Raw genomic sequence first — 14,135 nt, 5'->3', positions numbered from 1 at the left:
AGCAGAAGCATGGCCCTCCTGTGATTCCACTTCAAATGGAAAACCCAGAGAAAAAAAGGAGTCCCTCAAGACAGACACTTTCATCGGCTGTCTTGAGGAGTGCTGAGAGATGCTTGAGAAGATTTGGGGAAGTCAAATCAAAATAAACATTGTGATCTCCTCTCAATCCATGTTATGGAAAACATTGTGTTGCTGCACCGTGGAGAGCAATAATGCATAGTATGTGTGTGTGTGTGTGTTTGCAGTAGCAGCCTACTTTACATTATTAGTTTCTTAGCAGCCGGGGGAATATTCATGTTGTGTCAACCAAGATAAAGGCACACCGGAGATTGTACAAGAAACCTCCCCTGAAACCATAAACACACAAATTGAATGTACTATCATAATTCCATCCATCCAATACAACGCACACAAGTCATGTCAGAAATCAAATGTGTGGTAGGAGGTCTCATATTCCCTCATTCATACTGAGTAATGGGACTTGTGCTGTAACAGAAATAAAGAGAATTACTGCTGGAGATAAAGGGAAAGCGAATGAGGAGGAAATCTCTTCTCCGTGTGGCGTCGAGGAATGAATGAGACTGTTGAGCCCCTGGGGGTCGGGGTCAGGAGCTAAAGAACCTGGGTGTTATGCCATTATCCGTATTCAGCCTTGTCTTCCTGTATCCTCTTGTGTGCGTATGTGTAGGTGGAATGATGTCACAGAGCAAAATGAAAGCCACATGGAGTGTCCGAACAGGATGAGAGAGAGAAAGAGAGAGAGAGAGAGAGAGAGAGAGCAACGTTTGTTTCATCTGGAATAAAGACCAAGTGTAAAGCTGCGACCTATTAAGTTATAAATCAATAGAATACCTTGGCAACGGCCCAAACAGATGTACATCTCTTAATCAAACATGTACAGTATGGCTTGTCATGTTTAAATATGCTTTCCAGATAAAGGCAGCGCTGTATGTGAATGACATTTAATAAAAGTGTATCCCATTGATCCAAAACTATACTTCCTCAACCATACATTACATCTAATATGAACTTGAATCCCAAATGCATTCGTCATTGATTACTGAGTGTCAATGCATAGCTGTATGTCAAAAGCCTCGCGTGGTGTAAACTGATTTTCGGACTGAATATGTGTAGAGCAACGTTTGCACAGAAAGAAAGTTTGCTTGTTTTAAGTAGCTTAACTTAAAGGTTAAGTCATTTAAATTTACAGATACAAGTTTATTGTACATTTGTCTGTTTTTCCATTTATTCAAGCTGTGCTCTACTTTAAACTGCCAGCAATATCCATTTTGTATTTCTGTCTCGAAGTGTTCATCCCCCTTTTTATATTTCACCCTCCATTATATCATTGCAGCATACTCTCTGAAGACTCAAACAGTATTTGTGGCCTCTTTCTCTCTCTCTACTCTTCCCATTTCACAAACTTAACTCATCTCCTCTCCTTGGTCCCTTCACAGGGAAAAGGTCAGAAAGGATATTAGAGTTTCACCAGCTGCCTTCCCCTCTGGACATCTCATTAATGAACTGGAGAGCACACACATAACACAATGGGAGAGAAAGGGACGCTGAGATGTACATCTACAAATGAGAAAGAGAGAGTGAAAGAGGGAGAGAGAGAGACAGAAAGAGGGAGAGGGGAGGGGAGGGGAGGGGAAGGGGTTGAAAAAATATGATTTTTCCCTTGCTGACCTAAAAGGGGGCGATTTATCTAATCATCACCATGCCCTCCATTTTCCAGTGGTTTGATGTACGGTCTACCACCTCATGGCCACGATCCAATGTGGTAAATGTTAATTATAGGTCTCTGCACATGTGGGCGGAAGAAGGTTAATGGAACCACTCACTTTTCACATTAGATTTGTATAGAAAAAAAATCTTCAAAATTCCCCTACTTCTTTACATTTCAGGCAGACACAACTCTAGGCCAAACTGGTATTCCCCTGCACCTTCTGAAGAAAGTCACCTACAGCCACATCATTTCAAGGTTGTAAAAATATATTGAGAAAGTTTACGTTTTTTTTTTGTCTGGAACACACACTTTAAAATTATAGCTCAAAGGGGAATTTCATATGCCAGTAATTGCTACCTGAGTTATCCCCGTGTTCACACGTGCAGGCACCTCGCCTCTTCTGCTTAAATCCCACAATGTTACAGTGAAGTGCTGAAGAAAGCACTTCTGAAAAGGATTCAGCATTTGCAAAAGCTTCACATGCTCCCGCATATTCGCATTACATTTTAAAATTAGAATGTATGTCTAGCACACAAGTCAATTCAGCTGCCTGGTGCTTTAATCATATAATTTTTAAATGTTCTATGAGAAAACGTTGAAAAGGGGAGAGCATGTATCTATTCATGGACATACACAGTGTGATGTTATCAGAACAGCTTAAAATCAAGGGCTAACTTAACTTAACAACTTTACACCTTTCCTAAGAAAAATATATAATATGACTTACTAAATCATTGTGACTTTTAAGAAAACATATTTTGGCAGACATGCCGAGGGAATGCCTCGTCAACTTACATTGTCTTAAATGGTCAAGTTGTGTCATGCGTGTTTGCAACAGCTGCTCTCTTAGACACTTTTACTCGACTCGCGACCCAAGCATGTTCCCTTAAATAACCTGTCAACTCATTCAACAGGAATGTGATAAACTTATTTTGTTGTTCTGAGAAAACAGAAGGAAAACCATATATTTTGGATATGAATTTTTAGGTTTAATGTTGTTGTCTTACCCAGTTATTTGCACTGACAAGTAAAAATGAGTAAACTAGCATAATAAACTATGCGTCACGGAAGTGTCTTTGACTTTGATCTTATACTAGGGTCGTCCCCACAACGAAGAGTGCTCCATCACCTCTTCAGCTCAAGCCAAGCAACATATGTCTGTGCCATCTACCTGCAGCTCGCTTGGACTCTGACAGGTACTTGCTGTGCCACAGCTTCATTTGCAGCAGAATTGATGGTTGTCGTTAAAGAGGACCTATTATACTACTTTTCTGGTCTTAATTTCTTGTTTTACACTGCTATAGAGCAACCTGACACGAATCACATCACAAAAAACTATGTAGATTTTCGGGAAGCTCTTTCTCTTATTTTGGCGATCCAGCACATCCTGTCAACACTTGAGTGTGTGTGCTTCGGCAATCTCCGCTCCCTCCGCCTGTGCATCGGCCATCTCCGCTACCCTCCCCCCCCCCCTCCTGCAAACCCCACTCCGTTGTGATTGGTTACCTTCCTTCCGGAACACTTTCAGTGGCGGGAAGCGCGAGCATGGACCTATAAGGGCACGAGGCAGACGCGAACAGGGAAGTGACAGCATTACCATACATGGAAACATCCGCGTGGTCACGTCACAAATTTTTATGCGACGTCACAAATTATGAAAGGGTAGACCGCTTTGAAGACGTGACTTCTCGACTGGCTAGAATAGTGTTTAGTGCTCTGCACAGACACCCCAGACGGTCAGCAGGGAATACGTCGAAATGCATGTAAGTCATTATTTGATAATTTAGTATGGTTAAGCATGACTATGAATCATCATAACAACGTTTATAGGTCATAAAAGTCAAAAAGCATCATAGGTCCTCTTTAAAGAAGCACTAAGTTCTGTCCTCAGGTCAGGCTCCGAAACTGCTGTGACAAGCATTTAACTATAGATATTTTAATCTCACAGATCTGTGTACAAAGGCAAACAATGTAAAACAAACACATTTCACATTTCAATTTAAAGGTGTGTCAGGATTTTTAATTCTCAATAATTAATGATGATATATCTCCATCATTAATTCATTTAATCAATTTATCTTATATAGCCTAACTAACAATTAATCATTGATAATCATATGATATAGAAAGTCGTAGAACTCTATACTGCGTTAAAACGCTCCTTCTGTAAGAACTTAGACATTTCATGACATACTGATGTAAAATTTTTGACTTTCCCAAAGCCTCGAGGCCAAGGAGTATCCCTTTTTAAACAATGGCCCTCTGTAAGCTCGTTCACATGGTAGTGTAGCAACAGATAAGACACCTTATTCTATCAAGGACACAGCTCAGGCGTTTCACTCCCCATATGGCAGATTCAACAACCCGGAAGACGAAAGAAGAGGATGATCCAAAATAGACCAATCAAATGCATATCTGGACTTGTATAATGTGTTGATGAAGAGAGAGACACTGACTTTCTTTTTGGCTGTTCGCTTGACCTGCATAACTGTAACCTGCTGAACATCATTTTTCATTAAATACCATAGAACTTTTTTCGTCTGACTCCTCAAGCATTTTTGCATCTTGTCCTTTCCTCTTAAGAAACGAATACGTGAATTAATATTATAGTTTTATTAAATTGGTGACCCTCGACGTCCTAAAGAGGGGGGAAGAGAGGAGGACGAGCCTCGACCAGCTGGTCGGGCCTGGAAGCGGAGCCTCCACTCAACACATCAGCGCTGACAAAAAGAAAAAAGGTAATTGGACACCTGTTGTTTTTTAAAAACCAAAGTTCATATTTGACTATGCCAAATTTTGTTGAGTGGTGAGTCTGAAGCCGGGTCCTAACAGAGTGGTATAAATTTAAGTTAGTTTGAATTTTTTAATTTGTTTTGGAGAATGAGGAAATGATGTTCGGCAGAAGCAGAAAAAATTCTTGCATATATGTGCTGTGTTTGTCCAGTCTGTGCTTTTGAAATGCTGGTTTAATTATTTTCCCTAGTTTGCAGAGCCGCTTTAAATATGGTATGAAAAATGCATTTGTGCGTATCACTAGGTACGGGAAACTGTCAGAACCTGATTTAGTAAATAGGTGATTGTAAAAGACACCTCATATAAATTGGAAAATTGAAAATTGTTAAGTAAAAAATATACAGCAGGGATTGTATCCTTATGTGGATAAGGTTTAACAATTTGCACAGATGCAAGATAACGGATTTCATATGTCGACGGAGAGCTTTTCTATTTGACAAAGTCTATTGATCTGTCTTTCCTAAATAGATCCTGGGCAACCAGTAATTTGTCAAATAAGAGAGTGACTCCATGATCATGTTTTGACATGGTAGAAATAGGCTTTGTGTTAAAAAAGTATAGTTTGGAATTACGCTAAAGTACACTTCAGTCGCGACGTCCGCGTTAACTAGAGGGGGGTTGCTTTACAAGTTACGTTAAAGCACACCTTGGTTTCGACGGCCGCGTTAGAATTTGGAGGGGGTTGCTTTACTGAATTACCACGGGACGGCTGGGAGTTTGAAGAAGACCCGGTGGGGTTAAGAAAAAAATAATGTTTGAATGCGAGCTCTGTAAATTGGCTTTCTTATAGTTAAGAATACTTCTAGCTAAGTGGATTAATTATGGGAAACCCGTCTTAAAAATACTACTACTTGTCTTAACCAGCATGGAAATAATTGTACGTTATATAACTGCATGTTTATGTATTTGTCTAGTGTTTGCATGTTATTTATTGTCTACCTCAAAACAGATACTAACAGAGTATTACCTCAAGCACACACGCTGACGCTGCTAAACACATTACACACACACACACACACACACACACACACGAAGCCTGCGGAGAGTTCTCATTGAAATGCGTGAAAGTAGCACTGTTTTACAGGATTATTGACTATTATCAGATTAAAAGGTTTAAATGTATTGTATAATCATGCATAGTATTATATAGGTCCCGTTTGAATAAGATACTAATGTAGTTGAGTCACTCTCACTCTGAGGGTTCTCTTTGAAAAAATCTGCCCCAAGCTCTGGGAGCTTTAAAGTGTTGCTCTATAAGGTTAAATACACGCTTTGTGGTATTTCATGCAATATAAGGCCCTGATTATAGACAGTGGAGATAAATATCTCAATTTAAAGGTGCCACACGTTTTTGATGTTTGTTTTTTGATTTATTTTTTAAGGCGTGGACTATCCTTCTAAATATCTCAAGTTAAAGGTACTCCAGACGCAATAGTGTCTTGTTTGTTAGACTCGTTTTGATGTGAGAAACAAAAGATGTGATCAGCTGTGTTTTTAAAAAGAGTTTCTTTTGAAAAAAAAGAGGGAGAGATAAATAGTGTCTTCTCGAAATGCATGGTTAATGAACTAGTAATTACCAAACATTAGTAATTATACTGTGTAGTGGGTATTATTAGTGTCGTTAACTTTCTTTTCTTTTATCCCTTTTTAGGCCCCAGGCTTGTTCTAGTGGACAGTTGGTGGGTCTTATCTCTAGTTGAAGGCAGCGATCGCTCTGACAACACAAAAAAGGCAAGATATCTTAGTTTTGACTGATATCTCTATAATTCAAATTCAAGGGGAACACTTTTTTATTTTTATTTCTAGGTTTTGTTATTTCCCCCCCTAGCAAAAGATGTACAGTTACGAAAATGAGGAGCAGGTATGCCCTGTTGCTTCCCCTAACACTACCTCATTCCCACCTGCAATGACCCCGAGATGCCTTTGTCTCCAAAGACAAAGACAGTCACCTACGGAGGAGGACGTTGCTGAGCACATTAAGAAAAGACTTGATAAAGTTACGGCTGGTCTGGAAGAAAAAGAGGGAGAAGCGACTGGGAGCCTGCTCGTCGACACCCCTCCCATGGCCACACCGAGCCCTCAACCAGGCCCCAGTGGCACCGGTCCCTTTATCCCCTCTGTCATGCGAACCAGAAGCATGGCTAGATCTACATCAACACCTGGAGTCCCCACTAATCTCCAACTGCCACTACGTGTAGCAGCTACTGGAGCACACGTCTACACGCCCTTTGCCCATAGAGACATAGAAACACTCATTGAGAAGCTTCCTGAACTTACAGAAGGGGCTAGCCAGTGGATCAGACAATTCGAGAACTTGACTATGGGAGATAGTCTCTGTGCAGGTGATCTGAAGGCCTTACTAGGTCGAGTAGAGGGCTCTGACATGGCATGCCGCCTCCTCGTCAATGCAGGAATACTATCCACCACACCTGAAAACACCCCCCTGAATACGTTTAGGGCTCCTCTGTGGACGGCACTACGTGAGCAGTTCCCTACTGATAGAACTGTCACTGACGTAGCGGAAATTAAGATCAACAAGGATGAGGCGATCCTATCGTACCTAAAGAGGGCTGCTGAGGAGTGGGAAACACACACAGGGGAAAGACACGATGCCAGTGATGCCATACAAGCCATGTGGAGGATGCAGTGTATCAAAGGCCTCCCTGCACCCGTTCAGAAAGCGTTGGCAGCAGAACTACCATTCGCTCATAAGAAGTACACTACATGGAGGAGTACTCTAGCCCACTTCTACAAACTATATCAGGCAGAACAAAGCAAGGAGGAGGAAGAGCTGAAAGACCTGACTAAACGCCTGCTGAAACTACAGGTGGAGGAGTATGGTAAAGCCAAGCCTAAGCCTAAACGAATGGTTGTGACTTCTCCATCCCCACCATGTGAGCAACCTGCTTCCACCTACTATCAGAACCCACAGCCACAGCAGAACCAACGGAATAATAACAATGGCAGGGGGCGCGGCAAGTATAATGGAAAAGGGAATGGAAATCAAAGCCACCCGTGTTATGTCTGCAAGGAGGACGGACACTGGGTTAGAGATTGCCCATACGTTAAGGAAACGATTCAGCGACGAGAGCAGCAGCTAAACCCACGACAACAACAAGGTGGAGGCTTCAACGATCCCTACCTGGGTGGAAGAAGGGCATATGGAGGATCTGGAACTCCCTGGAATACACCAGCCAACTATGCCCCTGGCCAAAGGTCCCAATTCCCCACCCAGATGCCTAATCGGTACTAAGGAGACCCAGAGACTGATCTCCCCTGTGCCCCCAACAGGCCTGTTCTGCCCACAAACATGCAGAACTAATAGTAGCCTGCTAAAGCTATACCAAAGACAATAACATGCCAGTCCCATTGTCCATCCCCTGGATTTATTTTTTTGTTTTTATTTTATGATTTGGCCAACTGTGTTCCCCTTTGAATTTAGCTATATAAACCAGATGATTAGTTCACTGGACCCTTACTGAGTTACAAAATTAGATAACGTTTAGATGCTGTAGGTTAAAAATGAATTGACCCTTGACTAAAGCACATTAGGATGCGTTTAATATTATTTGCAGACTGTTTTTTTTTTTTTTTTTCCTTATGTTTTAGGTTTTAATAACTCCACAGGTTGTTTTACTTTTCTTTCTTTTTTTGGTAGAGAAGAGGGACTTGATTTACTCCGAGTTAAGAAGGAACTTCAGTCAGTGAAGTGTTCCCCACAGTGAAATTTTTCTTTTGTTTTTGTAGTATTAAGTTTTACACTTAATGGTGTAAAAAGAGGGAAATTATATAGGTTATAATTAAATAGGTTATGAAAGCTAACCGACACCCCGCTGCCAATGACAACCTCTAAAGGTACACATACATATACACATACACACAAACACTTCCCAACACATGAATTGCTGATAGCCTAGGACATGAGAAGAGGGAGGTCATGAACCTTCTTTTGATGTCTGGCAAATTAACTGTTATATGTTAATTGTCTGTATTAATTGTCTGTCTGTACTAATTGTTTGTCTCAAGTTTTGTGTTGACCAGGTCCAGGTGCAGTTGCAGGCTGGGCCAGGGGCAACTCCTAGCAAGGCTCCAAGTAGGAGTGTGTGCGGTCCAAAGTTCACATTCACAGAGAAGGTGAGCTTATGACCCTGTGGTGAAAAAGGTACGCAGTAAATTGAACGTACTATAAGTAAAATGTAAGTCTGGAGCTATAGACACCACTGACAATGTGCACCTCATCTCCACGACCTCTCTTGAAAGAGGTTTGATTAAAAATTGCAACAAGTGTGGCTCTAAAACGAATAAGTTAAAACTGATTGTCTATGAAGAAAAAAGCCATCACAAAAAATTTTTTGTTAAGAAATATGTTCACTAATTATGTGAACTGCCCTGTTTTGATAGGCCCAATCTTAAAGTAAATGTATGCTCTGACTGTTCCCTCAGAGCCAGTAACCTTCTGATTGCATATGGTTGTTTGAAGTTAATGAAATGAATCACCCTTAGTAAAGTTAATTCATACTTAGTATGTGAATCTAGAAATGTTAACCCTTTGTATTTGACTTAGAATCTCTGATTCCATGTGTGTTTGTGTTAATCTTTTGAAAATCTATGTGATATATAATCATGTGTTTCCCTTTCTTCCAGATTGAGATTAGACACTGGTAAACACCCACCATAGACTTGTAGCTTTTTATGATTTTTGTAAGCAAATTATACCTGGATAAAACTGACAAAATGATTCATGCCTAGTGTGGATTTTGTATTCTGATTTTAGACTCATTTAGAGGCTGCACCAGTAGATTAACAAATGTCACTGATAGTGAATGTTTAAACTGTTTAATTTAACTGTTTAGTGTTGTTTTTTCCGTGTGTAGCGAAAATTAACTTTTAGAGGTGCCCACTCATATTATATATATTGACTTTAATCAGCACGCACTAGAATATACACATATTACACATAGAGGCCCTAGATGAATGGAAGTCACTGCTAGGAGGTTTGAATCCCCAGACAATCTTATTTCGGTTGTCTGCATAATATGTTACAGATAGCAGAAGTGACACGATGGAACTTTGGCTGACCCTGCACAAACACAAATTCTTACATATACAGTATTACGACACATTCTTGGATAAATGTATGACTGACTCTGAGTTTTCCTAGGTATCACCGATTTCCCTTTCAGTAATGTGTGTTGATTTTTACTTTTGTTGTTTATTTAGACGTATTTTCCTAGTTAGAAATAAGTTAGAAACGTGATAAATGTAAGCCACTGTGACTAGTGAATCTTTCTGTGCTACGTGCTGATTTCCATTGTAGTGTATGCACTACCGCATTTTGTGAGACAACCATTGATGTCTCCTAGAGCAGATGCTACTTATCTGCTGAAGTAGCTCCCTTCTCCTTATCAGCTGCCCTTGCTCAGTGTAGCTGTGTATGTGCCAGACTCTGACTCTGAGGTCGAAGAGTTTGTGCAAGAATCCACCCTAGGGACTGCTTCTTTGTTCTAGTTATTTCCCTATACTGCTTGCTAGGTGAGAACTAGACTTGTATTGTTCTAGTTTAAAATCCTTTATTTTAGCTTTATTGTTAACACACTAAAAGTGTGTTAAAAGAGGGTTTGTCAGGATTTTTAATTCTCAATAATTAATGATGATATATCTCCATCATTAATTCATTTAATCAATTTATCTTATATAGCCTAACTAACAATTAATCATTGATAATCATATGATATAGAAAGTCGTAGAACTCTATACTGCGTTAAAACGCTCCTTCTGTAAGAACTTAGACATTTCATGACATACTGATGTAAAATTTTTGACTTTCCCAAAGCCTCGAGGCCAAGGAGTATCCCTTTTTAAACAATGGCCCTCTGTAAGCTCGTTCACATGGTAGTGTAGCAACAGATAAGACACCTTATTCTATCAAGGACACAGCTCAGGCGTTTCACTCCCCATATGGCAGATTCAACAACCCGGAAGACGAAAGAAGAGGATGATCCAAAATAGACCAATCAAATGCATATCTGGACTTGTATAATGTGTTGATGAAGAGAGAGACACTGACTTTCTTTTTGGCTGTTCGCTTGACCTGCATAACTGTAACCTGCTGAACATCATTTTTCATTAAATACCATAGAACTTTTTTCGTCTGACTCCTCAAGCATTTTTGCATCTTGTCCTTTCCTCTTAAGAAACGAATACGTGAATTAATATTATAGTTTTATTAGGTGCTACGATGACATGTAACAGCAAACAAGATCATCAGTGCAAAGAATGCTATTTTTATATAGTTTTTCTTAATGCCTTTGTCATGGTTACGCTCACCCAGGAACTACGGCTTGCGTAGTAAAAATACTACCTTTTTTGTCCATAGGGGGTGCAAGAATTAACACATACTGAAAGTTCCACAGAGCACCTTTAATTAATTTAAGGTTTTATAGTGAGCACATCTCCCAGCAAGGCATGTATACACGTAATAATCTACAGGATTTAGGGAGTTTGATTGGCCTTAAATCCAAGCAATTGGAGATTATGAACACATATAGCCTGTGCTTAAGGTCTTTGGAAGCTGTGCAGTCAAAGATTAAGGTCGATTCGCTTTACAGACAGAGGCGAGTCTGTCATGGTAACTCAATCCTGCATGTGATTTAGGTAATGACCTTTTGGAACTGCGGTTAATTGGTGGTGTAAGCAAAGGAAAGGATGACTGCTGATGGTGAAATAAATGTGGAAATTAAGAATAATCTTCACTGGTCCAGAAGTCTAGACAAGAAGATGGGGAATAGATGAAAGTGTGAGTGAATAATAATTCCACACCATGTGTGGGGTGTGCCTAACATCAAAGCATACAGAAATCCATACTGCACGGTCAGAAGGACGTCCTTGAAACACATGATGTGCCCAAGGGAATTAATTCCAAGAAACCAGGAGAAAGTTGATCTGGTATTTAATTGAGATTTCTATTGATCCAACACTCTGTATTTGCTCCTTTGAGCAGAAGCAGGGTAAAAATATGTCTTTACTGACATTGTTAACATTTTACCTCCACGATCAGTCTTCCTATCAAAGAGGGAAATCTAGTTGTTTTCACCGTGCTTTGGTGCCAGATGTTATGGTAATATTATCTTAGTCCTAAGGGTGAATAGTTAAAACCACATCCCTCTCAATCTCCCTGAACTGCATCCAAGTCATTGGTGTGTAAGGAATTCACACTATTCTGCTTGTGGATGTGTGCGTATGTCTCTCTGTGTATGTATGTGTGTGAACTCATGGGTGTGTGCAAGAGTCACTCGCAGAGCCCATGAGGCATATATTAAGGCTTAGATGTTTTTCATTCCATAATGATAGGATCCAACTGCAGGCTTTTCATGGCGCTCTGTGCTAGCCGGAACATGTATCAGAGGAAAGAGAGGGAGGGAGGATGTCAATCACAGTAGCGGCTTTCCCCTCGGGCGGTTAATGAATCGGTTGATATACGATAGTCACGAGCATAACAAATACTGATTTGGCATTGATGACTGAGCACATCAGCAGTGGTCTGGTCGCATTAATTCATATACTGTATACACTTTGTCATGCTGTAGCCAAGCTTGCTAATTTCTTTTTCTCATATTTTTCTCTCAGTTTGTCCATGAATTCCATCACATTGTTTTACTTTAATTTCTATTACCTTTCGCTTGAAAACTGTGTTATACTGTATTCAGTTTATTTGATTGTGGCTGACAGATTCCACTTTGCGAAAAGAGGTTTCAGCCTGACTTGGCAACTCTCATAACAAACTCACAGGACCGTATTTATGAGTTATTGACCATACACATTCCACACGTATATTCAACCAAGACTAACAGGCTTATGTGGAATCACCACCTTCTGTTGATATTGAGATCAAAGAAACTGTGAGAAAAAAAGCAATATCTACTCAAGAGTGTGTCTACAAAAGATGAAAAAGATGAAAAAGATAAAACCCTCATTATTGCCAAAGAGATACACAATATTCACTCCGCATACCATTGCTCGACATCCATATCTCAAAACTCCCACGCACACGTAAACAGGCATATACAGACACTTGTCTCTCCCTCAGTCACATGCACAGCTTCATCCATTCCCATCCCCAAAATAACTCCTCTATCTCCCTGCCACTATGGCATGAAAGAAAGCCACATTGTGAATTCTCAGCCACCATGGCCAGGGGATCAAAACAAACCGCAAGGAGGGTCCTTGAACATCAACACTGAGCGAGAAAAGTATGCACTTCACGGAGTCAGAGTAGAAGTCAGCTCTACGAGACCAAACCCTGCATGGTTTCTCTCAGGCTTCAACATAAATCTTCTATGACCATCTTGCTACATGCGATGGATAACCTGCGGCTTATTTTAAACATTCACAGAAGGTGTCACTTCTCTGAACTATTTTTTTTTGTATGTTACATTCCATGGGAGCGTGTCTATGTATCCACAGCCCGATGGTCCCACATTTTCTAAGTAATCTAACTGTAGGGAATATGTGTGTGTGTGTGTGTGTGTGTGTGTATGTGTATATGTATATGTGTGTGTGTGTGTGTGTGTGTGTGTGTGTGTGTGTGTGTGTTTCACTCATATTCTAACCTCTCCCTGTCCCCTTACCCTAACCCTAACCATCCAGCTGTGATGCCTGAACCTTATTACCAATTTAAGGAACATAGGACTGTGGGACCATCGGGCTGTGGTATGTATGTATGTATGTGTGCTCTGTATTGGTGCATTTTCTGCATACATAAACATTTCTCTTTTACATACATCTCAAAGGGAAATGTCTGTTCTGTTCCACCTGTCGTATTCTCATTAGGCATTGAAGGCACTGAACAGAGAGTGCTAGCTTCAGTTGAGGCAGCATTCACTACTGTAAACAATAAAACACGCTGTGCTGCGTCACCTAAAGCCTGTCATTGTTTTATATTGGTGCAACACCAGAGAGCATTTGCACTTGTATCACACCTATTAGTTGCCCAAGTATATTAAAGATAATTAGGTACTTGGGTAATTCATTTGGTACAATAAGGTTCTTTCTTTACCTTTGTGGGAGAGCCGAATCCTTGGATAAATGCTCTGTGCTGTGAGCGTCGTGCCCAGCAGAACAAGATACAGCAGCATCAGTGTCAGAAACACAGTCCTTATGCACTCTGCCATCCTCATTGAGACACACATCCTGTGTTCATCTACACAGTAAACCTGCAAGTGCACTCAACATAGGCAGCAAAGTCCATGAAAAGAAACAAAAAAAAGTCCACAGTTCTTTGCCCTTCGAATTCCTGCAAAAACAATGTATTCTTTAAAAGATAACGATCCAGCAAAAGTCAGCTTGAAGGTATACCGATCCTTTTCCTGATGATCAGCTCCACCGGGGGATGAACTAGGTGTATCTCTGCAGCTTCTATACAGTCTCTGCCTTCCCCTATAGCAGTCTGCTGAAAGCTGCATCCACCCACTACCTCGGTGGACAGGGTAGCAGTGCTCTGGGTATTATCCTTGTTTGGTCTCAGTAACCAGGGAGAGAAGAGAAGTCCAGTTGCTACATTCACGCCGCAGTGCCCACTGCTCTCTTGTCCATATGTCCGTCCTTCTGTCTGTCT

The 14,135-nt window shown here is 40.6% G+C and overlaps 1 protein-coding gene across 1 annotated transcript in view; it reads right to left on the bottom strand.

Annotated features, from left to right (window-relative positions):
* sema3e (sema domain, immunoglobulin domain (Ig), short basic domain, secreted, (semaphorin) 3E) overlaps positions 1-13,792 on the bottom strand; it is a gene marked incomplete at its 3' end in the record, with an annotated part of 25,492 nt that extends 11,700 nt beyond the window's left edge. The window contains exon 1 of the mRNA XM_080028216.1: positions 13,578-13,792. Coding sequence (XP_079884342.1) covers positions 13,578-13,710 — 133 coding nt within the window. The 5' untranslated portion in view covers positions 13,711-13,792. The remainder of the gene's footprint in view (positions 1-13,577) is intronic.
* Positions 13,793-14,135: the final 343 nt, after the last annotated feature.

The sequence above is a fragment of the Ammodytes marinus genome, assembly GCF_949987685.1.
Source record: "Ammodytes marinus genome assembly, chromosome: 5".
NCBI classification, from domain to species: domain Eukaryota; kingdom Metazoa; phylum Chordata; class Actinopteri; order Uranoscopiformes; family Ammodytidae; genus Ammodytes; species Ammodytes marinus.
The sequence above is the reverse complement of the archived record's forward strand: the minus strand, read 5'-3'. Positions and strand labels throughout refer to the sequence as shown.